This window comes from Crocodylus porosus, unplaced genomic scaffold (genome assembly GCF_001723895.1).
Source record: "Crocodylus porosus isolate Cpor-Errol unplaced genomic scaffold, CroPor_comp1, whole genome shotgun sequence".
Classification (NCBI taxonomy): domain Eukaryota; kingdom Metazoa; phylum Chordata; order Crocodylia; family Crocodylidae; genus Crocodylus; species Crocodylus porosus.
In genome coordinates, this window is record NW_017728947.1 from 33,979,650 (window position 1) to 34,007,150 (window position 27,501).

The following is a 27,501-nucleotide window of genomic DNA, read 5'->3' on the forward strand; positions in this document are numbered from 1 at the left end:
ATTTGTTGCTAGGTTGAGAATGTATTTGGCTTACATTAGGAGTTGCCTTGGGAAGGCCCTAGAGGATATGTGTGGGCAGGTGGGGATGGAGTGCCTCCATCCATGAACCCGCACTGCCGCCTCTCAGAAGCAGGGCCAGGAGGGGAGGGGTGCAGTGGCATCCTTCTGTGGACCACACAGGCGCTGCCTGTCTGGCCGGACACGGAGGGGGTGTCTGGGGGAAAGCTCACACACCACTACCCTGCACTGTCACCGCTTTGCATCCAGCTGTGTACCATGCCTCCCTTGCCCCTGGTCCATGTCTGGCTGCCAGTGCTGTATACTTATTAAACAAGGTTGAAAACCCCTGGCCTAGATTATTGGATATAAACAGCATTTATAACACCAACAGCATTGGTGTGAAAAATGGATGTTTTATTTCACCCATGTTTTGTTTTTCAGGTACTTCTGCTGTTAAAATTTTCATGCCTGCACTGTCTCCTACAATGGAAGAAGGAAACATTGTAAAATGGCTGAAAAAGGAAGGTGAGAGAAAGTGATATAAAATCACAATTGCTGTAAAATGCTGCACTAGTTTTCCAAGTCATTCTGTGAACCATTTTGTAAAGGCAGAGTAGTTTTGCGGGTACTGCCTTGTTGCACTATATCCTACCTGCATCATTCTGGTTTGCTAAAAAAGGGGTTGTCATCCGGGAGTGCATACGGTCCACCCCACTCCACGTCTGGCTAGTGGGTGTATGCTGCTCCACATCCAGCCACTGGGAGTACACTGACCCAAAAAGGTTGAAAAACAATGCTATAAAATGTTCCTTCTGGCTTTCAAACAAGATGGTTTCCATGGCCAGTTGATTGGGGCTGCAGTTTGAGTAGCACCTTTTCTGATGCATTAGGCATGGTTTTCAGAAGTGTTGTGACCTATAGCTTCTCTAACATGCTGTACTATTGGATTCTCTGCCTTTTTGGGAAAAGGGTCCTTGTGACCGGGGACAAAATGTTACCTTCTATTTTGGTATGAACTCCTTAAGTTTCTTTTCTAGTAAATTAAAAAGACTCTTGTCATAGCTATTCCAGGCTGACATCCTTAATAATTAAATGATAGTCTATTTTTAAAGCTGATGGGGCAACTTACATTTGTCTTATAGTCCTATTTCTAAATCAGAAAAAAGGTTCATTTCTGAAAATCATGAGCTTTAATTAACTTTGCAAGAAAAGGTATTTTGGGTCTTCATTTATCTCCTGGTCTCTGAACTCTGTGACACCTGAAAAGTAATTGACTTTTATTAGAATGAGTTGGAGTTGCTAGACGAATGGCTTCTGCAGCTTTTCTGTCTTCGCATAGATCAGCTATAAATGAAAGTGATCTAGCTGCATAGGTTGAATTGGAAGAACCATTGGCCTGTACTCTGTCATCAAGAAATGTTAAATTTTTTTTAGTGCTCTCTTTTCTAGAGGTATTGAAAATTAAGGCTAAAGTTGGACTCTGAATTTATTGATGGAGTGAAGGTAGTCTCGAATTTGTTATGAACCATTGGTAGGAGTCATAAAGGTGGCAATAAGTCATCTTACATTTTGCCTTCTAAAGATTTTTATTAATCTTGCTTTAGGACAACAGTTTTCAAACTAGGGGTTGTGATGTCCCTCTCAAGTAGGATTAAGACTGCTATGGAAATTTGACCTTGCACTAGGATTAGTCTCTTTTGCAAAAAAGATGGGGGCTACCACTTTACAAAGGCATAGTGTGCACGTGGATCCAGACTGAAATTTCCTGGAGGCTCTTACCTATGACAAAGATTCTATCTATTGCCTTGAATGTTTGAATATTTGTGCCTAGAGTAACCTTTTATCAAAAGCAGATGGAATGCATAACTTCTGTGTTACCTTATAGAACTTTTGAAAATTATTTTTGTTGTGCAAGTACTTAGAGTCCTTAACATTGTAGTACTACAGTGCTTAGTATTTGTGTATTCCTTGAATATGCATACTGTTCCTGTTGGAATAAGTTGTTTGTTCTCAAGCAATAAGTATTTATATTTTAGGTTGATTTTTTTTTTTGCTTGTTTTTTTTGACATCTTTTCTCTTAGGGTCATACAATATTTTTATAAGATAAAGGCTCATAGTAATACGTTTGGGAATTAAGTAAATATAATTATACCCATTTCATAGATAAGATGAAGTGAGGCTCCACGAAGTTGAAAGATTTGCCCCAGGTCAGGCAGAGACAATGAAAGCAACCTCAGGTGTTTTGTAATCCTACCTTCCCATACTCTGTGGTAGTTTACTTTTACTTTTCTAAACAGTGGTTTTTAATTACAGTTTTAAGTTAAATAAATCTTCTGCTTCTTCAGTTATATCTGTTTGTTGAGGTCTTTGTCAGTTCCTCTATCTCTGTTTCAGAAATCTGTTTCATTCCTTGTTTTGCTTCCTTTGACAACTCTCTGAAAGCAGTTTTTAATTGTGGGTCCATGTGAGAGAGAAACAATTTCACCATTTTGTTTACAGTGTTGCTGGGTTTTTAAAAATTTTTTTGAGTGGTATCGTTAGCTCATTTGGTGCATCTTTTCCCATATTTAGTGCTAATAAGTGTTATTTATCTGGCAGTGTGGAAGCTACCTCTGTAAAATGATAGGTAGATTTTTGAGAGGAGAAAGATGAGTGTGATGCTATTTCTGTCTTTACCACCAGTAAGGGATAATCATAAAAACATCATTTGCCAGTGACTAAGAGAGATATGGCTAATGGCACATTATTACTGATCTTTTTATTTGATCAGACGAACTGCTCTTACCACAGTGTTTTGAAGTAAATGAAAAGACAAAAACCTGGAAAGGCAAACCTATTGTGTTGCCTATTCATTTTCCCCCTGCCACCAGCAGGGGTCATTAGAACATTTTTCTGAATACTGTTTCTGCTTTTTAAATGTAAATATCTGATCTTTGTTTTTAAAATTACACAGGAGAGACAGAAGATTTGACTACAGCAGAAGAAAAAAAAGCATCTTGTTAGTAGATGGTTTTACTGTTTCTTTCTCATTGTTAATGCTGCTTCATTTTGGTTCCTTTGGGTAATGAAGTCAGTTGCATAAAAATACCACCACTTTTATTTTTAAACTTGTATTTATTATGTATGAATTGAGTGCGGCTGAAAAATGACAGATTGACAGCTCTAGAGACTAAAGTCCTTTGATTATTTTGGGCAGAGTAGAATAGGGATCAGTGCTTGATGATTCCCCATGAATAACTCAGCTCATCTTTAGAGAAGCAGAAGAGATTTTAGTCTCCATGGTTAGTCAGGTTTTTAATCTACAGAGATGGCATCAATGGAGGGGTAGTCCACTCAGTAACAGGACTGAGACCACCATTTCATTATATAGCAATTACTGGACCACAGTCAGATATGATGACCTAACCTAGGTTCAGAGGAATAACTCAACTGCAATAGAGATTCTAATTGCTCATTCTAATTAGGATCAGAGATGCGTAAGCTTTCATGAACCTCAGCTCACTTCATCAGATGCTACATAACGGGATGCTGTTGGATGTCATATGCTAGTATCTGATGAAGTGAGCTGTGGCACCTCTACCGTATCTTCAAACTAACAACCATCGGGTGCATCTACATGTGCACTTAACTGTGCAGTAGTTTATTAATTTGCTGAATTTCAAGATTAATTTGCAAGAGTGTAAAGCATCACAGTCTACATCTGCAATGCTATTATGTGGCAACAAACTAAATTTGGCTGTGGTAACATAGAATAATAGAAAATTAGGGTTAAAAGGGACTTTAGGAGGTCATCTATTCACCCCCCCCCCCGCTCAAAGCAGGACCATTCCCAACTAGATCATCCCAGCCAAGGCTTTGTCTAGCTGGGTCTTAAAACCTCCAAGGATGGAGAATCCACAACCTCTCTGGGTAACCTTTTCTATTGTTTGACTACCCTCCTAGTGAGAGAGTTCTTCCTAATATCTAGCCTAAACTTTCCTTGCTGTAACTTGAGACCACTGCTCCTTGTTCTGTCATCTGCCACCACTGAGAATAGTTTAGCTCCATCCTCTTTCAAACCACTCTTCAGGCAGTTGAAGGCTGCTGTTAAATCCCCTCTCAGTCTTCTCTTCTCCAGACTAAATAAGCCCAGTTCCCTCAGCTTCTCCTCAGAAGTCATGTGCCCCAGCCACTTCACCATTACTGTTGTCCTCCGCTAGACTGTCTTCAATTTGTCAACCTCCTTTTTGTAGTGGGGAAACTAAAACTGAACACAGCCAGATGTGGCCTTACCAGCACTGAATTAGAGAGAAATAATCACTTCCCTTGATCTGCTGACAGCATTCCTACCAATGCAGCCCAATATACTGTTAGATTTCTTGGCATCAAGGGCACATTAGTGGCTCGCATTCAACTTACTGTCCACTGTAACCTCCAGGTCCTTTTCTGCAGAGCTGGTACCTACCCAGTCAGCCCGGCATGTACTGTGGCATGGGATTGTTCTGTCCTAGGTACAGGACTTTGCACTTGTCCTCCAACCTCATGAGATTTCTTTTGGTCCAGTCCTCCAATTTGTTGAGGCCTCTGAATCCTAGCCTACCCTCCAGCATATCTAATGCTCCCCCCGTAGATTCATAAATGTTAGGGTCAGAAGGAACCTCAGTAGGTCATCTAGTCTGACCCCCTGCCCTGGGCAGGAAAGAGCACTGCACTTTGGTCAGACAATCCCAGCTAGGTGTTTGTCCAGTCTTCTCTTGAAGACCCCCAAGGTAGGGGAGAGCATCACCCCTCTTGGAAGCCCATTCCAGATTCTGGCAACCCTTACTGTGAAGAAGTTCTTCCTAATGTCCAACCTAAATCTGCTCTCCGTCAGTTTGTGGCCCTAGTAAATAGAGCATCTCCTATTATCTGCTGCCCTCCGCTTATGAATTTATAGGCAGCCATAAGATCACCTCTCAGCATTCTCTTGTAAATCCTGAAGAAATCTAGGTCCCTCAGTCTCTCCATGTAGGGCCTTGTCTGTAGGCCACTGACCATACAAGTAGCTTTCCTCTGAACCCTCTCAAGATTCTCCACATCCCTATCGAAGTGTGGCACCCAAAACTGGATGCAGTACTCCAACTGTGGCCTGACCAGTGCCACGTAGAGGGGAAGCATCACCTCCCTGGACCCATTTGTTATGCATCTGCTAATCTCCCCCCAGTTTAATGTCATCTGCAGACTTGCTGAGGGTGCACTGTATGCTATCTTCCAGGTTATTGTTGAAGATATTGAATAAAACCAGCCCCAGGATCCCTTCATCCAGCTCCTATTTCCTTAGCTTGCCTGCAAGAATGTTGTGGGAGACCGTATCAAAAGCCTTGCTAAAATCCAAGGTATACCACATCACCTGTCTCCCTGCATCCACATAGCCCGTCATCTCATAGAAGAAAGTCTGTTTGGTCAGGCATGACTTGCCCTTGGTGAATCCATGGTGATTGTTTCTAATAACCTTCTCCTTCAAGTACTTAGAAGTGGAATCCTTGAAGATCTGCTCCATGATTTTTCCAAGGACTGAGGCTGACTGGTCTTTAGTTCCCTGGATCCTCCTTTTCCCCATTGTTAAATATGGATGCTGTTTGCCCTTTTTCAATAATCTGGGACCTTTCTCGATCCCCATGAGTTTTCAAAAATGATGGCCAGTGGCTCTGCAGTCACATCAGCCAATTCCCTTAGCACCCTCAGGTGCATCCCACCTGGCTCCATGGACTTGAATATATCCAGCTTTTCTACGTAGTCCCTAACCTGTTTTTTCACCACTGTTGGCTGCTTGCCTCATCCCCAAACTGTGCTGCCAGTTGCAGTAGTCTGGGTGCTGACCTTGCCTGTGAAGACTGAGGTGAAAAAAGCATTAAATACATCAGCCTTTTCTGCATCCTCTGTCACTAGGTTTCTCCATTCAGTAAGGGACCCACACTTTCCCTGATCTTTCTCTTCTTACTGACATACTTGTAGAAACCCTTTTTGCTGCCCTTCACTTCCCTTGCTAGCTTCAACTCCAATTACGCTTTGGCCTTCCTGACTTCATCCCTGCATGCCTGAGCAATACTTGTATACTCCTCCCTAGTTGTTTGTCCAAGTTTTGACTTCTTACAAGCTTCATTTTTGTGATTTAATTTACTGAAGAGGTCCTTGGAAAGCCAACATAGTATTGTCCAGGACAGTTCTATGTTACTGTAGTGAAAATAACTGCACCTAAATGCACGTGTAAACACTGACCCAGGCAGAGGGGGGCCAGACACCTACCTGCTGCCCAACCCTATGGCTCCTCACACTGAGGTACAATACTCTTGTGTCACAACCAGCACCTTCACCACCCAAAGCCACCTTCTGGAGCCCATGGATGACCCCCAGTTCCCCTACCAGCTCTGTCTCAGCTCAGAGAGCATCTGCACGTGCACCCTGGACTGCAGCAATTTGAACATCTACATATGCCATTAAGGTGCAAACCATGCCGGAGTTTATCATGCCACATTAATGGCACATGTAGAAGTACCCACTGTGAACTACGTGTAATCACAAAAAGTAAGGTTTTTAAAAGATTTTTTTTAAGAATAACAGTATTATTTGTTGCGTAGAGAAATGCCAGATGAACAATTTTACGATGCCATGGACCAGATTTTCTGTTAGAAAGTACTGGGACTAAGATATTTTCAACCAAATTGCTGGTTTCCACTGTTCTTTGTATGGAAAGCTGCATTGTATTTGATAGTATATTGGTCACCTGCTACGAAATATTAAGTTGCCAGCCTCCACTGAGAGAGACCACAGTCCTACTCACTGAACTGACTTACTGAAACAGTGGCAGGGGTTTATAAAGACTATTTTGCTTCTATAACTGTATATTGGATCAAATTCACTGCAGCTTTATGCCTGCTTGATGCCAGTATCACAGGGAAAGAGGTGAGAAGAGCCAGCTTAAACAGTTTCTTTAGCGATTCCCTAAGTGCACAGGAGTACCGCATACGTTACAATGGCTTCGATGGCTACAGGATAGCAGGTGTATTGAAGCAGATGAGCCTGCATTGTTACTGTATCTTAGTAATGTGTGCTCCTGCTGTTGTCACTGTAGAGTGTAGTTTAAATGTGCATCTACTTTGAAGTAGCACTGAAGTCTGAAATGGCCACAGGCTGGCCCTAGATTGGGGAAGAGATATACAAAGATGGGGGAAAGCCAGTGTTGTCACATGCTTCCCCTCAACTCTGCTGGGCACAATTGGCTCAGCTAAGACGAATTTCTTAAATTTAGTAAGTAGTTACCCAGCTGTCTCAGGTACTGTAACAAACCATGAAAATCAGTCGGCTAAAAGAATTATACCACTCATTTAGAGTTGAAGGGGTTGGTTCCTAATCCTGCTTCCAGTGCAGCATTTTAAATTATAGTCAGAAGTTATATTCTACATATATTTGGAAGGACCAAGAAATTGGCCATCCTTTCTCACCTCAGGGTTCCCATGAGGGGAAGCACTTTGGTCTTTGGAAATAAATATTTGGCTGTGGCTTGAGTAGCAGCTCTTTCCTTGAGCAAAGCTATATAACAAGTCTCTCTGAGTACTTGTAACACAAGAAATAATATTGGCAGAGACATAGGTATTGCTCATACAAGCACAGATTGTAAACTCATAGTAATTTCTCTGATGTTTAAGCACTTTGAAGGATAGAAGTAGAAATAAAAAGTGTAAAAAAAAAATAACACTGGCTCTTCACTTACTGTGCTAGAGAGAATGTTACAATACTGTTGTTGCATATTAAAAATACAGAACGCCCAAATCTGATATACATAATTGTACTTTTGTTCCTCTTCTATTTCTGTAAAAAAATACAATATTCTGCTTTAGACCAAACCTTTCAAGAGCTTCAAGGTTACCACTATAATTTAGTTTAATGTTAGGCATCCAGTCAGTATTCATCTGTCAAAAGAATCCAACTTTATGGGGCTGTTATCATGCAGTAGCAGGCATGTATGTGTCTATTCAAGAGGAGAGGAAAAAGCATACTATAAAGTGATTGAGTTTAGACTAGTTTGGTGAATGTACAGATGGCTAGATCTACATAAACACAAATACGTATTTTCATTTAATAAATTATGCATATTTTTGAAAGGCCTGATTTGTTCTCACTCCTGTAAGAGACTGAGGAAACAAATTTCAAGATGTTCTTTCTGAATATTTTTTTTGTTAAGGTTTTATTTTGCATCTCTCTGATCATGTTTAGTGTCTAGAGAAGTATTTCTTCTTTCACTCTTTGCTAGCAATCCAACTTTATGCTTGTCAACAAGCAATGACGCTTGCCTATTTTATAATTGTTTATTACCTTTTTTAGTCACTAGCTAGCAACTAATGCAAAAGGCAGGAAATAAGGACTACAGCTTATGTTCTTGGCTGTGCTGCCAATTGCCCAGGACTTTGGACAAGTCACTCGATTGCACACTGTCTCTCATATTATACCCCCAAGATATATGCTTGAGCCTTAATTAATTATGTTAATGCTTTGTTTTAAATTAGGATTTTTATCCAAAAATCCCAAAGTATAGGATTATTAATATTTAAGGTATTTTTTAACAGTCCTTTTCAACGTTGGGAAAACTGCTAACCAAATAAATGTTTAGGAGAATAGTTCCATATGTTTATCTTCATTTTTACAAAGAGTTAAATAGTTTTGAAAACAAATAGCATGGGTTTTTTATATTTTATTTTGCAGGAGAAGCTGTGAATGCTGGAGATGCATTGTGTGAAATTGAAACGGACAAAGCAGTGGTTACTATGGAGTCAAATGATGATGGGGTATTGGCCAAAATAATGGTAAGATTAACTTCTCTTCGGCAGGTTAAGGTAATTTGTCAAAGGATGAGGTCATTTCTGATAATAGCTCAAAAATTATTTTCATATGGATTTCAGTTTATATTTCCTTTTCCTCCCCTTCAATTTTCATAAAAAAAATACACTTCAAGGGTGGAGGCCTTTGATTTAAGCAGTGGAAAGAGTGGGCTGGGAACAGTTTTGTGCATCTAAACATGGTCTAGGACTATGGGGCCCTGGTTTGATTGGACTCTGAGTGCTGTCCAGTTGTAAGGAATGAAATTATTTTATTCGTTTTGACTTACAAGTTTTATAAAACGGTGATCATATTCTGGTTTTGCACTTTAAAGCTGCTTACAGACGTGAATCCCCCCCCAACCCCCCCACAAACAAAGAACAAACCCAACAAAACACAAAAACAAAACAAAAAACAGCAATTTACTTTCAACTTGGTGTGCCCCTGTGCCAAGCTCAGCTTGTGCCCAGAAGATGCATCAGGTCAATTTGACCTGGCTTACCCAATGTCTATATAGATTGGGCACTTCAGTGGGGCTTTTTGGATCTTTTATCTAATTGCTGATTGAATCCACCGCTGAAGCGCACGATCTATGTAGATGTTGGGCGAGCCAGGTCAAATGCCTTTCTTAGTAAAGTACTGGGTTTTTTGTTCTTTTTTGTTTTTTCCTCATCTGTCAGTGGGGTCTAAACTCAACTCATTTCTCACAGACTTTTAGAAGACTGTTTCTCATTATATTTTGTGTATGTGTATATATGAATTTGCTGGTAGAATGGCATTGCATGTCTGTCACAGCACAGCTGGGCACTGTGAATGTATCAATTTTATCACAGGCCAACTGGGCTGTTTGATTCAGTTTTGGATCAAGGAGGCAAAGTTGGGAGTGAAGTAAAGGCAAATTTATTATAGCTTACATACACACAGCAGTTAACAGAAAGATAAATGCGATAAGCACTATGAGGGTATTAGCCACTGGGCTGTTCAAAGCAACAGATAGACAGACATGGGTTGGCAACTTATCAATAGTCCCTCAATGCCAGGTTGTGCCAAGTGATTTCAGCGAAGTCAGGTGCCCCGATCAATGCTGTCAGAGGGATTACGGGGGAAGGTCCCTTGATCAGGATCCGATCCTCACTCACACCGGGAGTCTGGGGTCCGGGCATGGAACAGAAATGACCATTCTGTTCCCTCCTTCCTGTTGGTTACCTGATGCATGTCCTTTTTATAATTAGTCTTATGCTAATCTGTTGGCTTTAGAGCCGCTCACAATCTTTCTCTGTAGCTGTTACCATATGGGATTGAAAGGTGTTAAAAATTATCACAAAAGGTTACTACCTAGACTTGGGTTTATCCAATAAGCAAGTTACAATGCAGCACCTTTAGGTTTGAAATTGACATTGCTCCGCCTAAGCCTCAACCCCTTTTAAGTTTCATTTGAATATGCTTTCTTGGGATGTGGTTTTCTGGAATGTGTTGGGTGTGCCAGGCAGTTGGATCCAGTTTTTTATCATCAAAGTTGAACCCTGAGCAGAAACCATTAGGTCAGCTAATCTCATATCTACAGCTTTGCTTACGGGGCCCAGTCAGTTCCACGAACAGTTAATGTTATTGTTTTGGTTAAACTTATGATAGACAAGTTACATTTGTGGTTTATAGACTTACAAGCTTTATATTAACTAATATTACCTGTTTAGGCAAAATACTAAATACCTTTAAGAAGCTCATATTTATTGCTTATTAATCCCTCTGGTTCTGGCCATCACACACATCTCTTTTCCTCCCCATGCTTTCCTACTTCTATAGTACTTAGTTCTGTATAGGTACCGGACCCAGAAGTTAAGTCTCTGTAGCACAATGATTCTCAACAAAGGTGCTGTGAGAGCCAGAGAGAGGGTGATGCAGAGTGCCACTTGATATTAGCACTGTTAAGTCTGCAACTACTATGTGTTTACAAGGTAAACCCAGGGATTTCAGATAGGAATCTATAGGGTCAGAACATTCTGATAGGCTGTGGTCTTATAAGTTCTTTGCAACAGAAGAATTGTTCTATTATTTTTCTGTTGTCAAAAACAGTAACAACTAAGAACTGGGATGAGGGTACCTTCAGTCTGAAATGGTTGAAAAGTACTATTACCATCTGGTTCTTAAGAGAGTCTCATTGATGATTTACTATGTGGACAACAATGAATATAGACAACATATTAATTTAATTAAAACGTTTAATTCAAAGCTTCTAGTGATCATTTTAGTCTTTTATGAAAAATCAGTGAAAGCTGTCATAGGCAAGTTTAAAACAAAACTTCTGACAAATTTTGGAAACAATCTTTCACAAAAGTATTGTCCAAATATATTCAGTTCCTCTTAACCATCTCAAGAAATGTAAACCGGCAGTCATCTGTATTCTTGTTGGAAATCTATTTTTTTAAAGAGTTGCAAGTTAATTTCTTCCTTTGTTAGCTTTCTGGAAGATGAATCATATTTGACCATACCCATTTAAAGAAATAGGTGGTTTGCAGAGAGTTCAGGGTACTGTCTGGATTAGGGTTTGACAACTCATTGAATTGCTATTTTCAGAGATTTAGTTTAGCTGCAGAATAATTGGTTTTCTGTTTAATGTAGCGTCACTGTTCCGTGGATTTGAATTCTCTTCCTTCTGACGCTTCTGAAGTTTAATACATGTAGGTATATAGGGGATAATGAGAGTTAAGGTGTCGGGGCTGGAGAGAAATAGTTCAATAACCTTTCATAATTGCTTTTTGTGGAAAGCTTCAGGAGTCATGGTGAAATTGAGTCCTGTATTTGTGACATGACATGGGAAAATCTCCCAATGGGAACCTCTTAGCTCCTTTGTGAGATAAATAACTATAAAGCTTTAGTTTTTGGAACTTTGTTCTGACTTCCTTGTTTTGAAATAAACATGACTGACTTTGTAGCCGTGGAATGCTTCACCCTCACTGTAGTTGAGGTTTTATAAGTATCTGGGACTATTAATATAGGCCAGACTCTGCTCTGGTTCTGCAAACATTGTCTTTCCTCCCTCAAGGCTTGATCCCAATGCCCAGTGAGATCAATAGCAAATTTTATATAGATCCATTAACTTCATGGACCTTCGTTTCCCAGTTTTTCACTCTGATTATATTAAAGACATCCCTCTTTCCATAATGAATATTTTGTATTTGTTATAGTACAGACTTCAAGAGAATTTGGTTTGGTAGTGGCCACTACTGAAACACAAGATATAGCACAATTGCATTAGAGAAGCTTGGCCACTTAGACATTTCTTAAAGCCATTCAGGTACATGGAGGTAGGGATTTACAGTCACCTGCTCTGTAGTAAGTTCCTATGTATATGATATAATTTTGCATTAGTCTAGCCCTCAGTCCAGAAGAGGATGATGTGACTGTGTGTGATGTATCATCTTCACAGATCACCTGTACATGAACCAGCCTACTACTACTTGGGTGAAGTCACACTTTCTCTATACTGTGCTTGAGACAGAGCAGGGATCCTGTCATCTGTGATCTCTGCCCCTCTGGGTGGCACCTAGCATGGAGGAAGGAAGAATCAAATGTAAGGGAATAAAAGCTAGACTTAGCACATTGAAAGAAAGGACCAGGAGTAGAAACTCGGAGCTGGCAGGGAGGTAGGGTGGGGAGCCATGGAGCAAAGACTGAATGAGTGTGGATCAAGACTGTGAAATAAGGGAAGAAAATGAAAGTTGAGAGAGATTGGATGAGATGCAGCAAGGGAGATTAAGGTTGGCTGGCTGGGCAAGAATACTCCTAGCAAAGAACTTGGGTCTGAGTTGAAGGGGTCTGGGAGTAGCTGGACAAGGAGACTGGAAGTCTGGGAGGAACTTGGGGTCAAGGAAGTTTAAGATTAAGACTTACTGGGAAAGAAAATTGGACTGGAATCAGAAACCTGAGGAGTGGAAATAAATACTGGTGAGGAAACTGGAAACAAGATTGAAGAGCCGGTGGTCAAATAAACTTAACTGGGAAAAGGATGGGTTAAAGAGGATATAGCAGGAGTCAAACCTGGTTGCAGTAGGTGTCTTTCTGTGGCTGCTCTTGGCATGTTTGAGAGCATCTATAGGGGATGCTGTTGAAATGCATTTTCTGGTTTAGGGGTATTGGTTGTAGCTGTGTTGGTCTAAGGATGTAGGCAGACAAGAATTTTTGGGTAAATCTAATATCTTCTATTATACCAACTGAAATAGTTGGTGAAATTCTTCTTTGCAAGTTTTTGGGTACAAACACCCTTCTTCAGGCAGAGGGAGCTTTTAGAATATGCACACAGAAACAAGAGACAGGTGTGCTCAGGGCCATCTTTGCTGAGGGACGCTACTGCAGCAGTGTATACCTGGCCCTAGATCTCTGAGTCTTTGCTCTCAGCTTGAAACCCATTGGCCAAGGGTCTCATCTCTGTTAATGTTGGTAGATGATGAAAGCCTAAAAGTTTTGTTATTCTGTTAAGTTAACTGTACAAGTGTGATCTAAAGATTCCAGCCTCCCTGCTATTAGCCATGATGGTATGTGCAAAAAAATTAACAGGATATTATGAAAGCTGCAAAGTGAAGTATTACATTAATTTGTCACCCTTGTATACATACGTTGTGATAATAAAGTCTTTAATGGTATGATACACATTTTTTTCTGTAGAACCCCACACTTATCACTGGACAATGAATTACTGAGCAGCTAATTCAGTATTTTTTAATCTAATTTTTCAGCGTGTGGCTGTATTTACTGCACATTATTTAAATGGTGTTTAGAACATGGAGTTGTTAATATCCTGGGTTTTTTATGGTCACTGTGGTGTCTGTGTTCTTCCCAGACATCAATTAACTTATTTTTACAACACTTTTATGAGACAGAGCAGCTTGGTATTCATTTTACAAATGAGGAGCTGAGGTACACAGTTTGAGGTCAAAAGCATCTCTTCATTTTGTGCGCTCAGTTTGAGATCTCTCAACCCTAGTTTTTCAGTGTTTGGCATTAAACAACATTTTATATTTCTAAAGCACATCTCCTGCTGACTTCATTTGTAGCTGTGAGCTCTCAGCACTTCTGCAGATCAAACCCCTTGGTGTGAGGAGTTCATAATTAGAGACCACCTCTGAAATGGCCGATTTAACTGCATATGTAGGAACTGTTTCACACAGAAAGGGATGGCTTGCTTTCTGTCTCCGTCTCTCCCTGCAGTCCCCTGCATCATTCTCTACACATGTTTCAGTGTATGCAAAAATGAGACAGGGAATTTTACAGACAAGTATTTTCCAATACACAACCCTAATTCATCTCCAGAGCATGATGGAAAACTGTTATGGGTTCATGTCTTCAGAGACTGTATCATAATATGTATGCATAAGGAGAGGGAATTTTTGGTTTATGTCCCGGTTTCTAAGTTGTCTTAGTCCAAAGAAAGTAAGGGGTTTATTATAATATTTTGACCTGTAGTTCTGACCTTCATTTTAGGAGATTACTCACTGACAGAACTTGTGGACTCAGTTCTGTTTGTTGTGGGTTTTAGGGTAACCAAATTTTTGTTTATTGCTTGCTTTTTTTTCTGGATTATTTAAGTTCTTCAAAACCCTCACAGTTATCATCCTGATGGTAGAAAGAATCTTTGTCTTTTTCTCTTAGTTTTTAAACAAAATGATTAATTAGAAGAATTTAAACTTGAAATGTTAATAATTTCAGATCTTGAATGGGGAAAATAAATTCTTATGTGTAACAAAAAGGGTTTTGACTTCATTCACTGTACACGTAATGTAACTTGCGTACAACTAGCAGCCTTTCTCATAGCAATCATGGAGAAGTAGGGCTGGACATTTTTAAATGGATACACAGCAAATAAGGTGTGTGAGTGTGGCCCATGCTGGGGCTGTGTTCCACCATGGATCATGGAGTACTTTGCTATCTCTCCCCCTGCTCAGCCACATAACAGCAGCTCTAGGGCTGAGGCTGCCACCCCTGCAATCACTGCTACATAGCCAGGTGGGAGCCAGAGGCAAAAAATGCTCTGTACTCCAGCCAGAGCCGGAGCAAGGGTGGGAAGTAGGCAGCAGTGGGGGCCGAATGAGGTGGGGCAGGATGTGGGGGCAAGTGATGTGGGAGACAGCAGATGCTAGGGAGTGCAGGCACTGTGGGGAGAGGCAGGTGAAGCAGGGGTCAAGTGGCAGGGGGGCAGGTGAGGGGAGTACCAGAGCAGCAGGTAGCAGGAGGGGCAAGTAGTAGTTGGGGGGGGGTGGGAACAGGGGGGTATGACAGGCAGCAAGGTGCCTGGGGTCAGGCTACTTGACCCCTTGCTACCTGCTCCCCTAGTGCTGCTTGCCCCACTGTAGTGGTGGGATGAACAATTTTAAGATGACCCTCCAAAATCAGATTATATATGTGGAAAATTATTTATTAAACCAGTTGTGGAGGAAGGTGTTGTTTTAAACTCAAGGTCATCTTGGCTTCAGGTAAATAGCATGCTATTATGTATACGTAAAGCATAGAGTCTAAAGTTAAGTAGAAAGCATGGTAGATTTTCACCTTATATACTCCCTAAAGTATGTAGTTACAGAGAGTCCCCTTGTAGAAGTGGGGAAGAGAAAGAGAGCTGTCCACCCTATTAGGATACTGGATGACCTAGGCAAACACTGTCATACTATGGGTTACATGCCACAGTTCAAATTAAAGTGCCATATGAACGAGCTGCAAAAATAGTCTACATTTTACAGTAGCATTTTGTGGCTGGATTACCATTATTACTTCTTATTACTCATTATCAAATGATAAATTGTTTGAACATGTGCCATGTTACAATGTATTAATACTTTAATTGCACTCCATTAACACTTTAATTGCGCTTCAAATAACATTTCAGCTAGGGGCCTAAGAGCAAAGATGCAACCAAGACTAATGGTATGATATGAAAAGTAAAAATCAGGCTTAATATAGGCCATCTCTTTTAGAGAATGAATAATACTCAGATATGGAAATACTTTGACAGGAGAGCAGAGCTGATGCCCCATTGCTTTGGACAAATTGAGCATCAGACTGCACACAAACTGTTGGCTGTATAGAATATCTTTTTTAGGAAGAAGTGACTGGATGGTGTAACAGTTATTTCTCTTTCAAAATTCTGTGATTATCTTAGTCATCTTTCTGGAGACGGGAAGGATTTGTTTTCGCTAGTTATCAGTTTTTATTTGTGGTTGTGGTGGGTTTTTGTTTGTTTACTGCATGATAACTGCATACTTATTTTTCTTACTAGCTAAGGAATGTCAGACTTTTGCTATCTGCAGATTGTTTATATAAAAATCCATAAAACAAATGCTGTAGGTTTTTCTTAGGTTTTCCTAACAATAAACAAGTGGGGAAAAAATGGCTGAACAAACAGTAATAGGCAGAAGCTATCTACAAAACTGCATGTGTCAAAAACCCCCTGAATACCTGTGTCAGCATCTCTTTTATAAGAAGGCTGTATTTAAAAGAGCCAGTATAAATTATCCTAGCATTGCATATTTAATTAAATTCCTATTAAAGCAACATTATTGTATGTCTCCCTTATCTATATTCATGTCACAGCATGAATCTTCAGCTTCTTTGTGTAGTCAGCTGATCCCTTCATGGTCACAGATAGGTGAACACATTTCAAAGATGACAGGATATGTGGAAGAAAAATTGTTTGAAGCCTAGATCTAAGTATTTGTATTCAGTACTTTTTTTTTCCCTTTTCTTCCACACGCCAGCTTTTTCCTGGCACTATTATCTTATTCAGGATTTCATGAAGTTTAATGGAATTGGATCTAAAATTTATTAGGAAAATGAAAGAATTGTATTGCAGTTCAATTGAGATTTTAAACTTTTGGGTTTTAAACATCAGTAAGGTTTGATGAGAGTGGCTGCATCCACATGTGGTGTGGACGTTTGTTTTCCTGGGACAATTAACAGTGGCACACCGTGTGCCGCTGCTAGTTGTCTGTAGGGAATGCCCGTGCCATGCGAGCTCTGGTGTGCAGCAAATAACCCCAGAAGGGGTAGGGGAGCATGGGACCAGCACTGGGTTGGCCTCAGCAGCCTTACTTGGCGTCCTCCCAGGGCTGGCTCTGGTTTTGAGAGGCACGTGCTGCCTGTGCATGTGCTGTCCTGCTTTTTTTCTCCACACATTTTTTGACCCCTGGATATCCAGAGTTCAAAAAACCCTCCATGCTGTGCTCCCTTGCAGCACAGAGAACAACTGAACGTACACTATGTGGCACTGCAGCTGGGTCTGCGCTTGGATGCAGCCAATGAGTCTTGTCTTTGGAGAACACAAGTTCAATTTATAGCACTTATGCACACTCCTCTTATCTATCTTAAATTAATCTTAATAATCGCCTTCCCACACAATGATTGCCTTGGAGTTTTTCAAAAGCTGGCAAGGCAGAGCTTTGGTTGGGATGATTTACTTGGGGATAGTTTTAGTTTGAGCAGGGGGTTGGACTAGATGACCTCCTGAGGTCCCTTCCAATCCTAACTTTCTATAATTCTACCCCTGAGATTGAAAGCACTTCATGTTGTTGCCTGGATGGCCTGGTGATATGAAGTATCAATGCAGGTAGTCTTAGTCTTTCCTATTGGAACCTTTTAAGAATGATAATTATAAATGGAATGAGAATTCAGGTGTAAGGATAATTTGCTGCCTTATCTATGGTTTCTTATCAGTTCGGTACTACAATACCAGTGTGCTTCCTTTGGACCTGCCAGGATTTAAAACACTTATGTATCAGTGAGTAGTAAATATAACTAATAAGAAGTTTTGCAAACTCTTAACATGGCAGCAGTCATTCATTTATTTTTGTGGTTTAGTGAAGTGTAACACTGGACAGAAAAAGACTTCCTTCCAAACCCAGTGTACAGTATAGGCTTTTAGCATGTGGTTTGTTCTTTCTTTCTTGTAAACTGCAGAGACCTCAGATGTTATTAAAAAAAATGTGTAAACCTATTCCCAAAATTACACCACACTTACTCCTTGGTTTTAAATAACATCTGGAAAATGCCATTTGACTAATGGATAAAAATAAGTTCAGAATTAATCAATTAGCTTAAAAATCAGTTTATAACACAATTTGGTAGGCTTCCGTTCCTCAAGAAATGAAATGTTTAAATGTTTAAACTGTAGACAATTTAGAGGCATGGAAAAAGGAAAATATTTATGCATCTACTGAATAAGATGCACAGGACTGTTGAATAAGGACTGTAATGTAAGATATGTGTGACATAAGGACTGCCATTTACTGGGTCAGACCAGGTCCATCTAGCCCAGCATTGTACCTTGCAGTGGCAGAGAGTGGATTCTGAGGTAGAGGGGGAATAGGGCATGTCCAGAATTTTTCACTCCCTGCTCTTGTCCCATTGGAACTGCTAGAATTTCTAAGTGGCCTATAACAGTAGTCTCGGGCACAGCCCATTACAGCTTTCATAATTCAGAGGTTTAGGAAATTCTGATTCAGATGCTGTCCCGCTGCTTACCCAGTCAAACCAAAAAGTCCTAAAGGTATAGCTGACGAAGAAGACTGGGAATTTCTTCGCATAATAAAAAAATATATTTCTGGCAGCCTGTTAAGCTTGAAAGTCTCATTAGAGAGAAATTTGCTGAAAACACTGGACTAAGAGTGGTCTTGCTGCTTCTCATTAGGCAAGGAATATAACTTTTTGTTTCTATTTACTTCTCCTTTAAAAAGGGGAATAATTGTGTTCATTCATCATCATAAAATGTTTCAGAGTTATTGATGAGAACATACTAAGTATTAATTACATTTAAAACCTTAAATATTTTGTGGGAGATTTTAAGATGATGAGAGAGAGGTTGTGGGTGATCATGCGTCGCATCCATGAGTCTGTCAGAGCTTAACTACATTCACTTGTATACTGAAATTGGGTCAGTGAAATTCCCTCAAAAGCTTGTGGTGTCAGAAGCTAACATATTCATGACTTTTCTACCATGACCTAATCAGAAATGGTGGTAAATTCTGTGTGGTTACATAAATATTTCTTAGGGCACTGGAATCCACTATTCAGATGTCTCTGGCATTAACCCTGTTTTGTCTGTATAAATGTCTTCCAGAATCAATAGCATTTTTCTCTCAGTTGCTTAGTAATGTATGTTGAATGATTAACACAGTCAATAGGTCAAAACCAGCTATTTATCTGGTTGCTTACTGCCTCAGAAAGGTAAAAACAATCAATAGATCAATTCCAGCAGCTTTGGCAGCACATAGTTTCTTGAATTTAAAAAATGCTTTTGCTTGTTGGAATTTTGCTCTCCCTTAGGGGAATGTTTGGAGGTTGTAAGACTAATATACAGTACTTTCAAATTATTTAAAATGGGTATTGCTTTCTAATTTTCATTTAGGAGCCTAAACTTGATTGGCAAGTGCTATTTAAGGGTTAGAACAGGTGAGTTATAACTTTTGGGAGTATCTGCCCAGCTCTGACACTCTTATTTGGTACTCTTCCAAAAATTCTGTTCTGGGTTTCAGAGGATACTGTTCTTCTCTCAAAAAAGCAGATTTCTGTTTTTCATCCCTCTTCCCCCGTTCCTCCCCCAGCCAATACTGTTCTGTTTTCATCTCAGAGAAGACCGTATTTACATCACTGAGAAGTTGTTTAAACTTTCATTTTAAAATAGACTGTGCTTAACTGTTTTGTACTTGAAGTTTTGACTCTGTTTGATATAAAATATATCTTGCATAATAACCATTGGCAGTTTATAAATGACTACTAGGGGTGCATTAATAGAAAATTTTTGGACTGATATCAATGGCTGATTTTTAACAAGCCAGATCAGCAGATGCTGATCTGATTGTCAGTATGTAGCCCAGCAGCTTGGAGAGCAGTGTCCGGCTGGTAAGTCCATTGTTGGGGAAGGGGCAGATTGAGGCTGGGTGGGGGCAGATCTAGGCTTCCGTGGTGAGGGCATGGGGCAGGGGCAGGTGCTGCACAGCCAGGACAGAGCAGGGCATGGGATGGAGCCATGGCTTGTGGGGGTCACAGTTTCCGCTACTATGCATACCCTGAGAGGGCATAGGGAGTGTGTGCCCCTGGATCTGTGTACAGGGTGAGGGTGGGCTGCTGCAGTGGGTTGGAGGCAGAGATGGTGCTCAGCTCTTCCCAGTGGAAGAGGCAGAGCTGAGCTGTGCTTGGGGTGGGTGGTGGCAGCCCTGAGAAGGGGGGCTATAGTGAATTTTGGGGTGGCTGTAGCCCCCACCCCCCCAGCGCCACCACTGCCCACCCCAAGCACAGCCCAAGCCCTTTGCCGGGACGAGCCTCACACTACCCCCAGCCCGCAGCAACAGCTCGCCCTCACCCCATGTGCAGATATGTGGGCATTTGCCCCCATGCCTCCTGTGGTGCATGTAGCGGCAGGAGCCGCATCCCCTGCATGAGCTGTGGCTCCATACCATGCCCTGCTCTGCCCTGACTGTGCAGTGCCTGCCTCTGCCCCAGGCCCCCCACTCCCTCCCTCTCTCTCACAGGAGCCTCAATCTGCTTCTCCCACACTCCTTTCCCCCGCTCTGCCACTTCCTCCACAACAGATTTACCAGCTGGGCACCGCTCTTGGCTCTGTGCTTCTGGTCGCCTGTGCTGTGCTGGAGCTCCGTGCATGCATGGGGCATTTATCAGCAACATTATTGGCCACATCAGCCAAAAAAGCTGATTGCTGATAATGTCAATTTTCCTTGTATTGGTGCTGATACGACCTGAAACCGATGTCTAATGACAACTATTTAATTAATATAGATTTTCTTTATAGCTTTCTCACTAAGGGCCCAGCATTAAATGCTCATTGAAACTGAGTCTCTTCCATGGCTATAATGGGCACTGTATCTTTTATGATGCTCTTATGTGATTAAAATGGAATATTTATGATAAATGATGGTTTATAAAACCCAGCATTCTTCAGAATTGTTAATAATGTTGGTTTTGCATCATAGCTGAAAGGGATATTGTTGCATAGTTCATGCTGCAAATTATGTAGCTTTTTAAAAAACTGTTTTGCCAGACCTAGACCCTGGTGATACTAGAAATAGGAATTTCATTTTTAATTTTAAAACAAGCAAGTTTTTTATGTCAGTGTTCTCTGTTAGTGCATTGTGCTGGGGCTTAAGCCAAACCCCTGTTATTAAGGGAGAAACTAAAGTTGAAACTGAGACACAGGTGAATAGGGGAGGTAGGACACACACCAGGAAGAGATAAGAGGCTGATGACCACCATTAGACATTGCCCTCAGAGCACTAGAAGAAAGGAGGAGAAGAAACTGTTGTGGCGGAATTACCTCAAGTGAGAAGGGCGCCACAAATGGGAATGTGAGAAAACTACCCTGGTCTGGTGAGACGTGGGGGAAATGCTTACTTTCAAGATGTTGCGGCTGGAGATTGGCTGGAAAGACCTCAGGGGGGTGGGAGGCACAATCTCTGATAGCTCCATTCCCTGGGACAGACAACAGATGTTTGAAGTGGTGGAGAATGGCTGTGATCAGGGAGGGAGTAGTGAAAAAGCTCCACACAAGGACCTAGGGTCCAACAGCCAACAATCCTGATCTCCAGGAGTTGGGGAGAGAAGTGAGGAACTCGACCCCAGGGACCAAGCTCCAGAGGGCAACCGGCTTGGCCAGAGTGACGGTGAGCTTTGTGACCAGCAGTGGAGCAGCTGGGAGTCTGCAATGTATCCGAGCGGTGATTTAGCTGCTTCTCACTAATCAGGCAATTAGCATGATTATACCCTTTTGTTCTATGTTAAATAAACTGGCACTTGTGAAATATTCCACTGGGTGGTCTAGCGTCTCTGACCTCTCCCCTCAGGGATTAACATCAAATCATTTTTCATCTCCGTAGTCATGGCAGGCGAGTCTTGAAGAAGGAGGGGGCGGACAGCTGATGTTCTCCCACATGCATAAATCAAGTATTATAATATACTCCTATTATAGGGAATAAAAATGGGAAATTGGCCAGTTTGGGTATGTTGTCCAAGGTGCCTGGGGAAAAAAGGTGAAAAGTAAATTTGATATTTTCAATTTTTTTAAGTTTTTGTCATTATCAGGCCTTATATGTAACAAATGATGAAGTTTTTTAAGTTTGAATTCTGTTCTAGTTCAACAGTATGCCTTCTGAGAGAGTTACTGTTTCTTTCATTTCAACTTACTGTACTTATTAAGTAGTTTGACCCAAAGTCTGGAGGAATCTAAGGGTTCTCTTAGATTTTATGTAACGGTTTAAATCCTTATATATAGGTGACATCCAATATTCCTATAAATTTTATAAGCATGAGTAGTTATATCATTAACTCTATTGAGTTGCCTGAATGTTTCCTGTAAAGTTAAATGTGACTGTTTTTATATAAGGACTTAATGTGTCAAATACCGACTTGTCAATTATACTTTGTATACATGTAATGTGTCAATAATGAGCCTATTTCAAGCTTAGCAGCATTTAATTGCAACTTAAGCAATAGCATTTCTTGTGAAATATTTATTATCCTCATGAAAATGTAGTAGCAGTGGAGTTTAAATATTTTTTCATATGTCTTTGCTATGTTATGCACACTGAAGTGATTGAACGACGCATAGAAAGTTGTGCTGGGAAGGGACTGACTGATTTGGAGACCTTTTATCAAAATACCAAGTATAGTGCAAGTAGTGCAGACTCCACCCTCAACACTGTTATGCCTGTATGATGAGAAACCATAACTAATTATGAAGACTAGTGGTGTACTGATAAAGATTTCCTTGGCTGATACCTATAGCCAATGATTAATGTACCATATTGGCCAATGCCTATCTGATAACTGATATTTAGTAAAGGGCAAGGCATTTTAAACTACTGACATAAACCGTTTTTGTTGTTTTGCAGTTAATGTGCACATGCACACACGCATGCACACATGTGCCTCCTGCCTGCTCCAGTCCTTGATGAGGAAGGCAGTGATCACCTTATTCCCATGCACGTCACCCTTCCCTGCAGCCCTGCTCCCTGCGCAGTTTGTGCTGCCATCCCTGGCAGGCGGGAAGGTAACCTCACGTGGACAGCAGTGCTGGGTGTGTTTGAAGCCCCAGAGCACACCACTGCCTCAGTGCTGGCAGACTTATGCAGCTGAGTGCTGCCACTTTTGCACAGGTGCCTGATGGTTGACGCCTTACCCAGCCTGTGCATATCCCAACATCTCCATGGCAGCCCTGGTGCTCAGATCCCTGCAGCATGCATGCCATTGCCATGACTGTGACAGTAGCAGCAGGACCTGGTAACGGTTCTTTTTTTGCTAAGCGCAGAGCACTGAGTCTGCTCCCCAGCACTTCCCGCCATACTGCTGGTCTCCAGGACCTGTAGTCTGCCATGGACTCGGGCTAGCAGTAGGGCGTGGGTACCAGACTGTGCTCACCAGGGTGCTCTGGGTGCACAGCTGTAATTATTGGTTACAATGACCAAAAAAAGCTGATAGTTGATGACAATTTTTCCTTTTATCAGTGCTGATCCAGTAGCCAATATATTGATGCAACCCTAATGAAGATTGTCATCGGACTAGTTCATAATTAGATTCTTATTAATACCACTCCTAGATACTTTAAAGCCAGCTCAGGTATGTCTCTGTAAACTCTAGTCCTACTTTTGACTTCAGAGTAGACCTAAACTAAGCATAACTAGTTAGTAAAGTAATCTGGACTGAAGAGCCCAGGGATTCAAGTGTGGGGAAAAAAAAAAGTTACTGTACCTTCACCTTAAAGAAGTTCTATTTGGAACTTGCATCTGTAGCAAGTCAGTGGGAAAAAAAGGGTTTAGGGGAGGACTGCAGACCTAACCAATTGAATAACTACCTCAAAAAGGGTATAATTAATAAGCATGGAGCCTTCAAGGAATGGAAAAGGCTCACTGATCATCAGAGAAATCTAGATTTTAAAGGGCAACAAGTTGAGGAATGAAGTGAAAATTGCCAAAAGCCTAGTTAGAATTTGCAAAGTAAATTAAAATAAACTAGAAGATTCTTTAGCCATATGGATACAAAGAGAACAAAGAATAAATGGGGGCACGAGGCAGTAAGAATAGAGTTGAGGTTAATGATGATAAACATTTGGCCCAAAACCTAAATAAATGCTTTGTCTTGGCTTTTACTGAGTAGAACGACAGTGTTGGACATGGGGATTAAGTCAGAGTGGTTAATGTAAATGAGGGTGTGGGAATGGATATTACTACATCCTGATAAGAACGCAATTCTAAGAGCCTGACCCATGCAGGTCCAAATGACCTGGTAACTTTTACTCCAGAATTCTGAAATAACTGACTTGGAAAATTACAAGTCCAATAGCAAACCACTCATATTGGGGATAAAGCTGTTTTGAGGAATAGCAAATTTGTAATAAGGGTAAAGGGATGAATGAGCTTGAGTGATCCAGGCTACTGCAGACCTGTCATTTTAGATCTCAATTGTATGCAAGGCTTTAGAACAAATTTGAAAACTAGGAATAATTAAAAATGTCTAATTAAATGGAAAATAAAATACGATACAGCATGGTGGATTGTGCCAGACTAAAGCTGTAGACAGCCATTGTAACTGCATACAGAAAATGAGCATGCAATTATTTAAGGTCTGTAAGACTAAACAATGGCAAAAAAAACTGTAGCAAAATAAGCTAATTCAAGTACAGTAGTTGTGAAGATGCAATGCAGTGGATTTCACTGCACAGTAGTTGCTTGAATAAGTACAGGAAGTCCCAGATACATTTGTACATGGCTGCATTGAAGTTAGGGATTCCCAGGTCTTTGCTCCTTTTACTGCCTAAGATAGCAAGATTAAGAGCTAGTACCAGTATGATGATGCCTGCTGCTCTCATGCCTTTGTGGTATAGTGTAGACATGCCTGAAGAAAGAAAAATATTTTCTTATATTCAAGGTGAGATCCTTAAGAAATAATAGTTATCTTAGTCACTTATTTATACCTCTATAAGCTAAGTGAACACCCATTGCAGGAGTGGGAGTAATGAGAAAGGTTTTGGGTTTTTTTTGCATAAGATGCAATTAAGCTGCAAATGAAATACAAGTGTGATTGCCCAATGAGGCTTATGTCAGATAAGAAATTTTCAACAACGTGTAATTTCAGTTGAAGATACTCTGCATTTTAAGCATTTGTTGTTTTTAAAATAGCCATTAACTTTTATATAACCATTTTTCTTCTTTTAATTTGCACTGTTTTACAGTGCTTTTCTGACTGTTCCAGTTCATAGCATTTTTAACAAGTGAGCAAAGAGTTTTTTTTAAGACTTCAACTAGGAAAACATCCCTTTTGTTAATTTGCCAAGCCACTCTTCTGTGGTGAACATTAAAATTAATGTTGGACCTATTTTCGAACTTGTTCTCTTTGTCTTTTTTTTGTCATGTATCTTTTAATAATTGCTCCGTAATACTTTTACTGTCCTCAACAGTCTTCAACTCAGAATATTTCTAAAACTTTTCTTTATTTCTGACTCGTACATGGCATCTGCAAGGAAACCTGATCAGCAGCTGGCTTGTTTTCTGCTACAATGCAAGTTCTAGCTTTCATGATGATGCTGTAATGTTTTACCACTATATGATGTTTTATTTGCTTTGGAAAGAGAGCATAGACTAGGGGTGGGAAAAATATGGGCTGTGGGCTGGATGCAGACCGCTTGGCTATTCTATCTGGCCCCTGGGCCCGTAAAATTTTAGAAAATTAATATTTATCTGTCCTTGGTTCCTGTCAAAATTGACAGGAGCCAAGGGCAGTAGAACCCAGGGGAAGCCCCGGGGGGCTCCTGCAACAGCAGGGACTGCCCCGCCCCGCCCCCCAGCCGGAAGCCCCAGCAGGGACTTCTGACCTGGGACCATGTGGCTGCACTGGCAGCAGAAACTCAGGTAAGGGGGGTTGGGAAGGGCACGGGAGGACCCCAGGAAGGGAAGGAGCTGGTGTGGAGTGCAGGAAAAAGCAGCCCCTCCCCTGCCCTGTGGCTGGCGCTCCCTGCTGCAGCTGCTTGCAGCCCATGTAGGGCTGTCCTGAGCAGGCACAGATAGTCCCATGCAGGCTGTGAGTGGCTGCAGCACTGGGCTCTGGCCACGGGGCGGGGGAGAGGTTGCTTTTCCTGCACTTAGCACCAGTTTGTAACCCGCCCCTGCTGCCAGCCTAGGACCTGCACAGGCTCCAGGCTCACCCACTGGGCTGTGCCACGACGGCAGCAGCCGCTTGGCATGCAGGAAAGCTTGCTGTGCTGGGCCTTGTTTGCTGCTGCTGCCTGCCCAGAGCTCATGTGCTGGGCAGCACAGAGGCAGCGGTGGTGGTGTGGGGCCCCAGCTGGCAGCGGGGGCAGCTTACAAGCTGGTGCTTAGCATGGGGAAAAGTGGCTCCACCCCTGCCCCATGGACGGTGCCCTACGCTGCAGCTGCTCCCAGCCCACGTGTGGCTACCTGTACCTGCTCCGTACAGCCCCGCGTGGGCTGCAGGTGGCTACAGCAGGGAGCATGGGGCAGGGTAGGGGCTATTTTTCCCCGCACTCAGCACTAGCTCCTTCCCTGCTGGCAAGCAGGGGGTTGGGGCTGCATGCTGCCCCCCACCTGTACTGCAGGGCTGGGTGGGCGTTGGGAGTGAGCAGGTGCGGGAGTCAGTAGGAGCACAGGGCCTGCACCAGTGTCCCAGGGCCAGCGGCGGCAGGGCCCAGAGCAGGGCGGCAGGAGTACAGCCTGTGTCCTGCTCTGGGCCCCTCTAGTGCTGGCCCTGAGACATTGGTCCCAAGACATTAGGACATTGGTCCCAAGACAGTGACCAGGGGGCGGGGCACCTGTCAAGGGGCAGGGCTACCCCTGTGGCCCTGGACAGCTTGCCAAAACCGGGTAAGTGGCTCTCTGCCAAAAATAATTGCCCGCCCTTGGCATAGACTGTAGTTTTCAGAGAGACATAAGAAATTTAGTCTTGGAGAGAGATTCAGACATGGATGACAGAATACTGTTGGGGTATGTTGAGCATGTAAGAGTTACTAGTACTTTTCCAAAGACTATCTACCACACATTCAGATGAACAAAACTAACCAAACTGCGTAATAACACTTAAGGATGACTATGGCTGATGTTGCTTAGTGAGCACCTGTTCTCTTTTAGGGGGTACAGGCAAACAGAACATTTGAATCATTCCAAGATTAGGTCAACAATTAGGAATTGGTTCACAAATGTCTCTGGACAGAAGTGTCCCATGTGTACACTGTTAAGGGTTCTAAGTAGAGTCCTCACCTTTCAGGGATTGCATTGCTGCCAAAATGTCACGGGAGTGGTAGAGTACCCAGACTATCATGCATTCCAGGGGTCAGTGCCCAGAGTTTTCCTTAGGATTCCCTCAGAGGGGTAGGGGGTTGGAGTGGAAGTGGTTGCCAGATGCTGGGGAGTTCTGTGCCCCCCTGCTCGTGGTTCCTAGGGGTGTGGGTGTTCTGCAGAGGGTGAGGAAAACTTAATGGTTGATGAGCTAATTTACTTCTCATTGAGCATAGACACTTCCATTCTATAATAGGCAAATTTATTGATACACTGTGATAACAGAAAAGAAATAATACAAACAATTATATATACTATCAACCCTAGGACTGTCATTAGAGTCAGGATGGAGTACTGCGTCCAGTTTTGGGCTCCACAATTCAAAAAGGATGT

At 41.7% G+C, this 27,501-nt stretch overlaps 1 protein-coding gene across 1 annotated transcript in view; it reads left to right on the plus strand.

Annotated features, from left to right (window-relative positions):
* Window positions 1-27,501, plus strand: part of PDHX (pyruvate dehydrogenase complex component X) — a 105,794-nt gene that overhangs the window by 13,998 nt on the left and 64,295 nt on the right. Inside the window, exons 2-3 of the mRNA XM_019552003.1 lie at window positions 442-525; window positions 8,720-8,820. Of these exons, the coding sequence (XP_019407548.1) occupies window positions 442-525; window positions 8,720-8,820 (185 nt within the window). The remainder of the gene's footprint in view (window positions 1-441; window positions 526-8,719; window positions 8,821-27,501) is intronic.